At 35.1% G+C, this 12,896-nt stretch overlaps 1 protein-coding gene across 2 annotated transcripts in view; it reads right to left on the reverse strand.

The window, feature by feature from the left end:
- The window catches only part of Rfx3 (regulatory factor X3), a 301,278-nt gene that overhangs the window by 7,104 nt on the left and 281,278 nt on the right, over positions 1 to 12,896 (reverse strand). The window contains exons 12-13 of one of the 2 annotated variants that reach the window (XM_071600604.1): positions 4,402 to 4,464; positions 3,426 to 3,468 (exon numbers count right to left, since the gene is read on the reverse strand). In XM_071600604.1, the coding sequence (XP_071456705.1) occupies positions 3,426 to 3,468; positions 4,402 to 4,464 (106 nt within the window). The remainder of the gene's footprint in view (positions 1 to 3,425; positions 3,469 to 4,401; positions 4,465 to 12,896) is intronic. The other variant, XM_071600605.1, reaches the window with a different exon arrangement.

Below are 12,896 nucleotides of genomic sequence, written 5' to 3' on the forward strand. Positions count from 1 at the left end.
TGTATTAAGGCATCTCTAATTCTTTCAAACACAGCACAGATAATTAGTTTTTGGCAATTTGTGATCAAAACTTTAATAGCTCCTTTAAGAAGACCTTTGGATTTTCATAAAGCTTCTATATTTCAAATAAGGGCATATGATTCATACCATCATTAGGTATACCCTGCTGGCTTTGGGGAAATGTACTGAGTTGAAAATACTAACTAAAAAAAAAAAGATAAAATTTTTTCAGTTTCCTCTAAAAATTCACACTAAATATAAATTTCATGTGTGCAGGCATTAATGTAGGTGAGAATGACGTTGATTCACAATGTAACTATTGCATGTGTAAGCAGGGGCTGCTGTGTAGACTTTCTGATACACCCTGAAGCCGTAGATCTCAGTATTAAATAAATCTTCAATTTTTATTATGAAAAAAGATGAAGAGTGGAACAGTAATGCCAGATTAAAAGAATGCACAATGAGTTCCCATTCCTGGCAACACTGATACTGTTAATAGTTGGTATTCATTTCTGGAAATTAAATGTTAAATAGTCACTGTTACCCCCATATCTTAATACATTTTATGTTAACTAAAGCATCGTTAAAATGGAATATCATTTAATTTTTCCAGCAGGCACTGTTAAAATTCAAAAGTACAGTAGAGAGAAATGATGCTCACATAGTTTTATGACTGTGGAAGATTCTCCTAAGAAGATTGTAGAGAATATGTCTTCATCAGATCATTGTTAAACAGTAAGAAATATATCCCTGCCTTACAAATATATTTTATTCACCCAACATGTTTTATTGTTTACAGAAAAAAAGGACAAGGATACATATAATCACATCAAATACCTCACTTTTAACTAAAACATAACTTAATAGGTGTTTGCTTATAGTGGTTTGCATGATCAGAATCAGTTCTCTGTTCTATCCTATTCTATGGTGTACTGCATTCACTGAGTACCTCTTTATCAGGTTAAGTTGAACTCTTTCTAAGCAATGTTGAGTCACGTTTGGGGGGACACCACAATAGAAATCTCTGCTAACTCAACCAAGATGTATTCTTGGCCTATCTTCTTTAAACATTTTTCCTCTGGAAATAAACTTGATTACATTAAAGTGTGTCAGCATAAGAACACTCAAAGGATTGGGCAACTGCAGGGAGAGAGAGATCTTTGACAGACATTTGTTTCATGGAGTGGGCATAACAGAAACATTTATAAGATACTGTTTATTTTGTTGTTTATTCGGTTGATAACATGAACCAAAGATGCTATTAAAGCTATTAAAGTTTTGATCACAAATTTCCAAAAACTAATTATCACAAACTTTTAGTGGTGGTAGTCTCTCAAGGTTGTGACTGTTAAATTTCATTTTCTCTAGTTTCTTTCTTTCTTTTTTTTATATTAACATCTATTAATTGCACATATTAGGGGGATTCAATGGGACCCTCCCATGAATGATCAGTTTGTACTGATCAAATCTAACTCTCTGCACATTTTGAAATTTTTATACAGGGTCAATATTACTTTTATGATAATATCAGGGGGAAAATCCTCATTTTGTAGATAAAGCCCACAAAAACTCTTTTAAGATTTCATGCCCTCCTTAGCCTTTGAATATGCCAACTTGGCTGTAGTTCAGGAAGCCTCAAGCTTGGAGGTGAATGGGACCAGTCTCACCATGCCAAGAAGCTGAGGATGTATCACACTAATTTTAAGCTTCCTCTCCACAAATAAATAATTGTCAAAATGAAAAAAGAGGCAGCACTTAAAAGAAAAAAATGTCATTTACAAACAGGTAGGAAAAGTCCTGACATCTACCTTGCTGTGGGTGGAAGTGACAGTGAGATAAGAGGCTGAACAAATTTAAGTGTTCCAAATCAGTTTGACTTAAGTCCATTACTAGATAAAATGGCCCTCTGAACAGGCTATGAAGAATCTGCAAAAGCAAGCCCCTTTTCCAGTTCCTAAGGATAAATCAATGCAATTCTATAGACATCTTATTCTCATACAGACCCAAAGACATTTCCTGAGAACCCACCTGAGGTTATGAAAGTTTGGTACACAAAAACAAAAATCAAGTGTACTAGGGTTTACTGAAGACACTGATTCAGCACTGTATTAGAAGGCCAGCTGCGATTTGTCATTAATTTATTTCTCTGAGGATTACTTTGTTATTCCCAAAGTGGGTGTATTTGTAGCAAAAATGTTTTGGCTATACTTTTCTGAAAATTTTCTGCTCTGCTATTTTGTATTTTACCAAAATGGGAATTAAAGTATACACAATTGGTAAACAAACAATTGAAAGGAAAGACTTTCACATGACAATAATGTTGACTCATATGTGACGTTCTTCAGCCATATTAATATTTTCCACCCCCAAGAAACAGAAGCTCAACATTGAGTACCTTAGCACAGCATGATCTAGAGATCAGGTTGCAGTTCTTTGCAGACTCCTTGAATCCTCTTCCCTCAGTTTCCCCTGTGGCCTGAAAGTTCTAATTGTATCATTGTCCCCAGTCTTTGTGCATTTTGTTCTTGTCTTCAGAAGTCAATAACCATAACAATTCCCTACACTTAAGATACCCACTCACTTTTAAAGAAAGAGCTATATTTTACTGTAGTATTTGCTTATAAGAAAATGTATATGTTTTAAAAAATGGTACTGTACTGTTTTTTATCAGAATTATTCTTGTTTTTGTTTGGCTTATAAAGTTGGGTAGGATTTTTGTGTTCTATCTTAACCCAAAATCCCTCTAAGCTTTCCCTGTTCTTTCATGAGTGGTTTTGTTGATTATGAGATTATTCAGGAATCTATGACATTATACACACACACACACACACACACACACACTATAGTATACCCTGGAGTAGCAATGTTGCTATAAAATAGCTCCAAGATATTAAAATATACTCTGATATATAGTCTAATGTATACATGTGAGTATGTTACCTTCTTCATCTGTACCACAATGAGCTTGTTTTCACATTGCTACCAGAGTCTTTTTTTTTTACCACTGAAAAGTTGAACCAATAAGGTGAATAGGTCAAGGGAATATTTCTTCTTGCTTGATGGGCCTTGAATAAAAATGCCTGATCAAAATTTATAATTTTTATCTAGGATCCTGGCCATGGTAAAAAATAATTTCCTATTACTTGTTATTAATATAAGTCAAAGAATGTTTAAAAAGAAGTTTGAAACTGCATTTAAATTCCATTTTATGTATATATTATACCTCACATAATGAAGACATAGGATGGAGTGAAATGGTGAAATAATGAAAGATTCCAAAAGACATGACTTGTCATGTTCATCTGGGACTTGTATGCTATTTCTACAATTTCAGAGAGCAGTAGACATATATGCTTTCTTCTTTGTGGGTTTTTTTTTACAAGAAAAACAATTACTTAAAAATGTACATTGTTTTCAATTCTTACCTTTATCCAGATTTCCAGGAGATACAGCATTCAAATCACCAAACTGCAAAACAATAGTCATTTGGGCAATAGTTACTATTAGGTAGAATAAAATAATATTCTATCAATCTGTGGTAAAAACACCACTCTATGACTTTTTTATAGCTATAAACTGGTGACCATTTTGATTCCTAACAACTTAGGTCACATAATTTTCCAATCAAACTTGTCAAATTTGAAGTTTAAATTATGTCACAATTTAGCTGTCTTTTTATATGCCTCTTTGCAGAAGGATAACAATTTTTTCTGCCTTCCTTGCTCCATCTTATGTTTTATTATTTCAATTCAGTGATGAATAAATGGGGGTCTGGATGACCTGGATGAAAACGGAATGTGGTGGAATAAATTTGGACAAGTCCCAATCAAGCAGGACATATCAGCTCCACCTCTGATGCATGGCCAATGAGTCTACCTGGAATTTCTACATTAGAGCAACATGTTTGAACTGTATTTTTTAAAGCTTTTATGAGAGAAAATAAAAAAAATAATAGGGGCCCCAAAGTTGATACTATTAAGTTTTATAAAAATTTTAATTTGATACTTCTGTCTTAATTGACGTTCTTATTTACCATGATAACAGGGTTCCACTTTGAAAAAAAAGAAAGGCATCTGATCATTACTAATGGAAACTAAAGAGTTCACAGCAATATGGAACAATTAATATCCTTCAGCATATATGTTATTTTCTACTTTGGCTCAATAGCTTGATGATAATTTTACAGTGAGAAAGTACATTGAGAGTCTCAGATAGGGATACACTAGATAAAACATTGATAGCAGAGGTAACAAAGCTAATCTGAAAAAGGCGAAGAGCAACTGCAAAGCATCCACTTTCAAAAATGGTAAACATTACTTTTTTAAAAAAAATAGTAAGTCATTATTAGAAATTTAGCTTTATTAATAGGCTTAGAAAGGATGAGACAGAAATTCTACTTACATTCAGAAGTTTGCTTATAAAGAGTTCCATGATAGGAGTATTTTTTTCATCTACAAGGTATGTCTATAAAGTAATAAAACTGATCTTATTTTGCAAACATACACACGTTGATTTTATTTTTCCTACCTAATAAGTATTATTCTTCATAGTAGCTACCTTGGGAGCTTGCACATTGATTTCAAGGTCCAGGGCTCTGGACCTCCTCTGTCTGACAATCCATTTCAACAGTTAGTTCACTTGTTATTCAAGAAAGCCCATCTCATTATTCTATATCCAACTCTGACTCTAAATTGCATTCACGGCATTTTGTCCTAAGATGACTTCTCACCAAAATCAAATTCATCTTAGCTACCACTCAGGATATTTAAAATAATATGTTATGCTGCTCTTTATGATTTCTCAGCCTTTCCAAGGCAGTTTCACAGAGAGGCATGCCATACCACTGATAGGCCATGGTGTCTTTGCTGGAACAAGGTGCAGCTTTCCTAGGTGACTTCTCTGTAGGGGAAGTGGGGTGCCTCCTGGGTAGTAACTCTCAGTATGTTTGTTTGAAAGTCTTTGCCATTACTTTATAGTTATATCCTACTGGGCAAAAAATATACAATCATAAGTTCTGAACTATTTTGGATTGTCTAAATAAAATTCACAGTGTAAATTATGTAGGACTTCTTGAATTACAAAATATAATCTAATAACAGAACCCCAAAGGATTATTTATCCAATTTTTGGTATTATTTAAATATTTTAGAACTGTAAACAGAGACTGCCCATAGATAAAAGATAAAGTTACTTCTAATTGAATACAATGTAAGATTTTTATTTATTTAAAATGAAATAGTTGGTAACACATCCAATTCTTGAAAGAAGTTGGCAATGATGATTCTAAACATAACTTTGTATTTATTAAACAGTGAATACAGGTTGAGCATCCTTATCTGAAATGCTTAGGACCAGAAGTGTTTCAGATTTTGGATTTTTGAATGCTGAATTAGTTACATCTTGCAGATGGGACCCAAGTGTTAAATAGAAAATCCATTTATGTTTTATACATACCTTATACACATAGCCTAGAAAGGTCATCTTATACAATATTTTTAGTGCCCCTGAGTTGACTGTGACCCATCACATGAGCTTGCATTGGGTGGCATTTTCTGTTTGTAGTGGTGCTCAAAATATTTCAGATTTTGGAGTATTCTGAATTTTGAATTTTTTGGGATATTCAACCTGTATTTCATTTTTTGTTGAAAGAGCTCTAAAAGTTGCTTGTGACTAAATTATTGTTGTCATTAATGACTAAAAGGATCACACAAAGTGGCCAGACTTATATGTACATTTTTTTTCAAAAGAAATGTTGTTTTAGTTGCTCCTTAACTCTGAAAACACAAGAAGTTCCTTAATACAAATATTTTCCTTAGATAACTGCTATTTAATCTAAATAATTTGATTATTTATGATCCTGAAAATAAAAACCAAAATAACTAGATTCTCAGTGACTGCTACTGTCATTAGTAAAATAATATCCATATTCTAAATCCTGGGTGATTATCACTATGCTCTGGACAAGGTACAAAGAACTCAGAAATGCTGTCAATGCCTGTAGTTGTCTCTGGGATTAATGACAAAGTTCTACACTTATAGCATATGGAGAGAACAGATTTAGAACTTTAAAATTCTGTGGAAAAAATATTTTAATATCTTAATATGAAAAAAGGTGTTTATATGCATTCAACATGTGAGAAATAAATTATATTATATATTTCATATATATATTGTAATAATATAACAAATTATGTTATATATTGTATATATAACCAGGCATGAAGTGCATGTCTATAATCCCAGTGGCTCTCGAGGCTGAGGCAGGAGGATTATGAGTTCAAAGCCCGTCTTAGCAACTTACTGAGGCACTTAGCAACTCAGTAAGACCCTGTCTTTAAATAAAATATGAAAAAGGGCTAGGGATATGGCTCCATGGTTGTGTACCCCTGGGTTCAATACTTAGTAAAAACAAACACAAACACAAATACACACATATATAATTATAGGGGGAAAACTATAATCCTACAGATAGACTGGGTAATATTCAGAGAATTAATTCATTTGCTCATTTCTTCTATAAATATTTATTGAGAGCACTATATGCTGGGTACTGTGCCAGAAAATACCATTCAGATTACTTTGGAAATATTCATTCCTCATGGAGGTGACTATCAGAAGATACTTCTATTATGAAGTGTAGATAGGTGAGCAGAAAGCTAAGGCAGTCTAGGAAACTTCAGGAAAGACTTTGAAACATGAGTCAAGGCCTTGGAAGTGGAAATCAACGATTTAAGAGCATGTCACAACAGCAGAAGCATGAACAGTGGCAGGGAAGACTTGAGTGGGCATAATGAAGAGGACCGCTGAGAGCAGACAGACAGATGACAATACCTACATTAGGCTAGCACACATGAGAAACAGGAGAGAGGAAATAGTCAGAGATGTGGATGACAAAATGGAAGCTCACAAGAAAGTACAGGGATTATTGTGAAGTTACAGCTCCAGAAATGAAAGGAACTTATTGCATTGTAATTTCCCCTGTTGCATAAGGATTGGAAGGAGCTACTATTCTTTGATGTGACATCTTACCACATAAAATGTACATTCATGGTTCAGTGTATTGTAGGCTTTCTTTCAAATATTATGACCTCAAGTGTCATTTTCTTCATATCACTTTCTTGAAGAAGCTTTCCTAAATTGCCTTCTCTGTTGTTCTCAATCATTGCATCATGCTCACTTCCTTCAAAAAATACATTGAAGGACTTGCAAGAATTCGCAACACATACTTTGTTTGCTCATCTACTATTTGTTTTCCCAACATGTCAGTGCACTGGGGAGGGGGAAACCCTATTTGTTCTCTTTGTGAATGTATTCCAGAACCTAGTATAGTGCTTAATACATATTAAAGGCTAAATAATTACCAAATAAACACATTGACTTCCTCATTTTAGCCTCATCAAAACCTTACACTTTTAGCAAGGTAGCAAGTTTAGATTTCATCTTATAAGCAATGAAAATGATGAGTTGATTTATCTAACATCAGATAGTGAATATGGTGGTGCTATATTTTAGATTAGATAGTCTGACTCCCAGTTTAGTGGGGGCGGAGTGCTGTAGGGGTAGGAAAAAGGGAAGAAAATAGGAAAGAAGGTGCAGTGGATGAGGAGGAAGAGAGATACATACTGGATACATAAACAGAGGAAAGAACATAAATTAAGGGACTTTAAAAAGTGCTTTGGAGATAGAAAACATGGCATTCAATATATGTAGGAATTAAAATTCTTTCAGCTAGACAGGTAGGCAATATTCTAAAGTAAAAGCTAGAATGGATCATAAATGAAGTATGTCTATTGTTTCCTATCCTAGGAACAATTTACTTGGGTCCTAACTGGGATCATAATAATGAACACCCTCCTGACAAAGTAAATGCATGGCCAAGGCAGTCACTGGCAGTCTGTCAAACCACAAATTCATGGTGAGACTAATGATGGCCATGAAGTATAAGATGGCAACTAGACAGCAGAGTCAGGGCAACTATGGGCAGATCCCTGAGAGTCTCCAAGTGTGACCCTGGCTGTGGCTAGGCAGCTGAGAAGCAATTCATCACAGGACTTTGAAGCCTAATACTTGCCCCTGAGCACAGGCACCAGACAGGAATCTGGCTTACAAGGGTGACAGAGGATACAGGTGCACTATAGAGACCACTGTACATTAGACTCAGCTTTAGCTGACTTGACACAAAGCAAGGTGAGCCTGGTACTATAGCACTTGGGCAATGAAACAACACAAAGGAAGCCACGAAGCTAGGGAGCTCAGACAGCAAGGAAGGAAGGATCCATGGGGGCCAGAGGAGGGGGTGGAAGTAAAGAGATCAGAATTAAGACCTCATCCTTAAGAACACCTTCCTTGCTGGAAGAGCTTACCCTACTCTAGGAAGAACAGACTTTGAGTAATCATAACCCATACTTATGTTACAAGTTCTCTCATTGTTTTTTCCCCCCAAAAGCCCTCAAAACAAAACAACAAAAACAAGTTTGAAACTTCACATAGTACTAGTGGTCACTTAGTAAAGGATCATGTTATTACAATAATTATCATCATCTATCAACACCTGTAGACCAGATGTGCAGGGATCAATCTGACCCTACTGACCTGGTACGCTGAAAGGACATCAAAAGAACTGCATCTTACTTAACTTTCCTCTTAAGGACAAGTCATCTTGGGCAACCAGGTGAACATCTCATATACAAGCTACATCTTATAGACAATATCCCTGTTAGTGCATTTAGATTATAGATTTAAAAGTAGACAGATAATAATCATTATCTCCATTGCACACATACAAACTCTCCCTCCCTTTCTATTAAGATATTAGCTGTCCAAATGTAAAACCACTATATTAATTAAGCTACCACAAAACAAAACAAAAGCAAAAACAACAACAACAACAACAAAAACCCCAAACTAGTGGCAAAAACAGGCTGCCAAACATTTTTGTTAAGGGACCAGACAGTAAATGTTTTAGGTTTATGATCCAAAAGAACTACTACTATCAGTCAGTCTGCCACACTATTGCAAAAACCATAGACAATGGGTAAATGAATGAGCATGACTTACTTCTAATAAAATTTTTGTTATAAAAAACAGATGATGGGCTGAATTTGGGCTATGAGCCTTTGCTGACTCCTGGCCTAAAGAGGAGCTGCTTCAGCAGCTCTGACTAAAAGACCAGCTCCAGCTCATGAGCCACGAGGGGAAAAGCTTTTACCTTTAAGAGAGGTATAAGGGCTTTTGCCACAATAAAGATGTGGAACCAGAGGCTTTAAAAGCAAGAACATCTTGTGCACAGGGGCACTAACTGATGAAGGCCATGGGGTAAGAATCAAGAGTCATCTTTTAAAGATGCAAGTCATTTTTATAAATAATCTTTCTTCATTCTCTGAATGTTGCACATATAAACAAAAATAGAGTGAGATGGTGTTTCTTTCTTTTCCTTTTCTGCTTTTTTTCTGGGGGTGGGTACTGGGGACCAATCCCTTTTTATTTTTTTATTTGAGACAGGGTCTTACTACATTGCTCAGCTGGTCTTGAGCTTCTGATCCTCCTGCCTCGGCCTGCTGAGTACCAGTGAGGTTGGTGTTTATTTGTGCAAATTAGTGGAAGAGGGAAAAAGTATATGATGCAAAATTGCAGGGAAGGGTGAAAGACAAGAGATGGGTAAAAGACTGTGTGTTAATAATTCACACGGGGAATGTTTCTTCCCTGTCAGATAGGAAAGCTTTTTCTAATTTGGATGGTAGGTGAAGATTTAAGGATATAATTTCACATAAATATGATTTTCAGGATTGGATCATCAATGCACAAGTGATAATGAGATGTGTGGCAAGGAGAGGAAGAAGTAAGAAAAAAATACTGCACTGGAAGAAATTAGAAGGTAATAACTGAGCAGTATTTATTCAAATCAATGTCACTTCCATACTGTAAGAGCTTCCTGTTGCTGCTGCAACAAACTTACCAATTAGTGGATAAAAGTAAACCAAACTTCATTATCTTATAATTTTGGAGATTAGAACTCAAAAATGAGCCTTCACTAGGCTAAAACAATGATGATGGCAGGGTCTGAAGGCTCTAGAGGAGAATTTTCTTTTTTCCTTTTCCAGTTTCTAGAGGTTGCCCTCATTTCCTTGGTTTGCACCCCTTCCCATCTCCAAAGACAGCAATATCAAGCCTTTCACATATTGTATCACTCTACACATATTCTTCTGCCATCTCTTTTACTTTTAAGGACCCTATTCATTGGGCCCATTCAGCTAATCCAGGGCAATCTATTTTCAGATCAGCCAATTAGCAACCTCAGTTCCATCTGCAATATAACATATTTACATGTTCCAGAGACTAAGATGTAGACATCTTTGGAGGCCCATTTTACTGCTTACCACATACACCCAAGTTATTTTTAAAAGATTCTCACATTTGCTTGAGTGAAACCATATGACATTAATTTTTTCCCTAGTACTGATAGAAACACACCCAACCAGATTAAGCTATTTAGAACATAGTAATTTTTTCTTAATTCTTTTTGTTTTGTCTTCTTCACTAGGGTGGAGTAGGGTATGGTAGTATTTAGCAACCAATCAATTTTTTATGATATATATTTGTCACTTTTTTCATTTACAGACTTTAGATTTTATATACAACATGCTATTAATCTGTAAAGTTTTTATAGCATTAGTTCCTATGTGTAGGATTTTTGAAATAATATCCACATTTAAGAAGTTTATCAGGATCACAGAGCTGAAAGTTGCTAATGTTACACAAGGAAGCCAATCTGGAGAATGAATTTGAAATTAAACTGAGGAAACTAAAAGCTATGGGGTAGAAAGACCAGGACACCCTAAAACCCACACCCAAATGAAGTTTAATGAGCAACTCTAACATTAGAGTTATCCACGAGAATAGGATATATCCTGGTCCTGTCAAGAGTTCATGAGGATCAGCTTGTATCGTCAGCTGTTCCATGAGGAGCTACAAAGACCTGGGGAAGCTCTCTTGTGCCAGCACTCCCTGATGATTCTGTGAGGATCCATGCTAGGCAAAGGCTGGTAGACAGATGCCAACATGTTGTCATGTGATTGGACAAAGGAAGGGACCACAGGCCACATAAGCAGCAGAATCCAAAAGTACACTTTTCCCCTCTGCCCTAAGCATTCCTGCTGACCTGGAAATCATCATTAGTACCTGATAGGCCAAATAATTGATAAGAAAAACTTTATCCAAAAAATACTACTCATTTGAGTATATAAGCCACATTAGGAGCAATCTACACAGATTCAAATTAAAGTGATACTCTGGGCTCAGACTGCAGACCAGAGTTGGCAGCAATAGTAACTCCAAATTCACTTATGTAGAAAGAAAATATGTATATATGTGTATATGGATACATTTTGCCAATTTCTGCCAATGAATCATTTGCTCTAGGAATGAAGATCTTTAAGTTGTCATAGGCACGGAACAGATGAGTATAAAATTCTTTGAAGTGGTTTCTATCTTCTAGTTGAAATAACATGTATCTTTGGGACTTAATTTACCTATTAACTTATATAGGTAAATACAATCCCTGTTTTATAAGTACTTATGAAACTTTTCATTCATTCCTACTAGTTAAGATTTAATTTGAGTCTAGCGAAGATTGCCTAGTTAGACCTAATTATGTTTATGCTTCTTCCTAATGTTGCCATTTTCTTTTCTAATTGACTTATTTCCCCATTCTATTTTGTTGGTTGTGTTTTTCAAAGCACTGAATTAGTTTGCCTCTGATTATCACTTTGGCTATATACCAAAGAATGCTATTGGATTCTTTGTAATTCCATGAATCATTTGACTCAACATTCAGAAACTGCAGGCTATTTTTCTGTTACAATAAAGTATTATTACAGCCTGCATGTGCTTTATGCTATCTGTTCTATTTATTTTACCTTCTAAGTTCATCTTACAAAGACATGGGCCCAAATACTAATGGTCTAATTGCACATATTATTACTTGAATTTTCAGTGCAGATTCAATTTTTAAAAATCTAATCCATAATGGAAAGCAATGGAATATAGTCCTGAGTGATACATATATACAAGGACATGTGTAATTTCAATATTTATGTATTTATGGAAAGCAAAAGAAAATGGAACTAATATAAAATACCTACTATAGGCCCATTGTCTTCCTATCTACCCACCTTCCTAACTAAGGTAATTCTCACAATATCCCTGTGAAGAAATGGTCCTATGATTAGACTGTTTATGGGAAAACTAAGACTCAAGCAAAGGTAAGTATGACTTCCCTAGGTTGCAAAGATATTAAATGGGAAACATGGAATTTCAATTCATGCGTGGAGTATTGCATGGGAAGAACAACAGAAGATGTGGACCAGCCTAACCCAGGTTTGGGTTACAACTCTACCACTATCAATGATGTGAGTGATGTGACTCCTGACAAGTTAAACTTTTTGAGCCTTAGATTTCCTTATAAATAAAACAGGGTTAATTTGAGGATTAAATATGCTCATGTTTGCAAAAGATCCTAAAAGAGTGGGTCTACTAAGTCATATTGCCTTCAAAATCTAACTTTCAATACGATTGCTATAAAGCCCTAGAATTCCATTCAATAGTCATAATATAATGATTTCAAAATGAAATACCTCTAATTGAGTGGGGTAAAAGGAAGCACAAAAAGAAAATGGAGAATGGAACTGTATCTTACTCTTGGACTTAAGGTAGTTGACAACATAAATTCAATCTGAACCTGGAGTTGAAAGTCAGTTTATGTACTGATCAAGGCATTTATGATGCAAGCAAATACCATGGAAGAATCAGCTGGCATGATGGAGATCACACAACTGAAAATCACTGATGAATTTGTATGAATATCAATATATAAATGTTAGCCTAATCAACTACTACTC

This window comes from Marmota flaviventris, chromosome 13 (genome assembly GCF_047511675.1).
Source record: "Marmota flaviventris isolate mMarFla1 chromosome 13, mMarFla1.hap1, whole genome shotgun sequence".
Classification (NCBI taxonomy): Eukaryota; Metazoa; Chordata; class Mammalia; order Rodentia; family Sciuridae; genus Marmota; species Marmota flaviventris.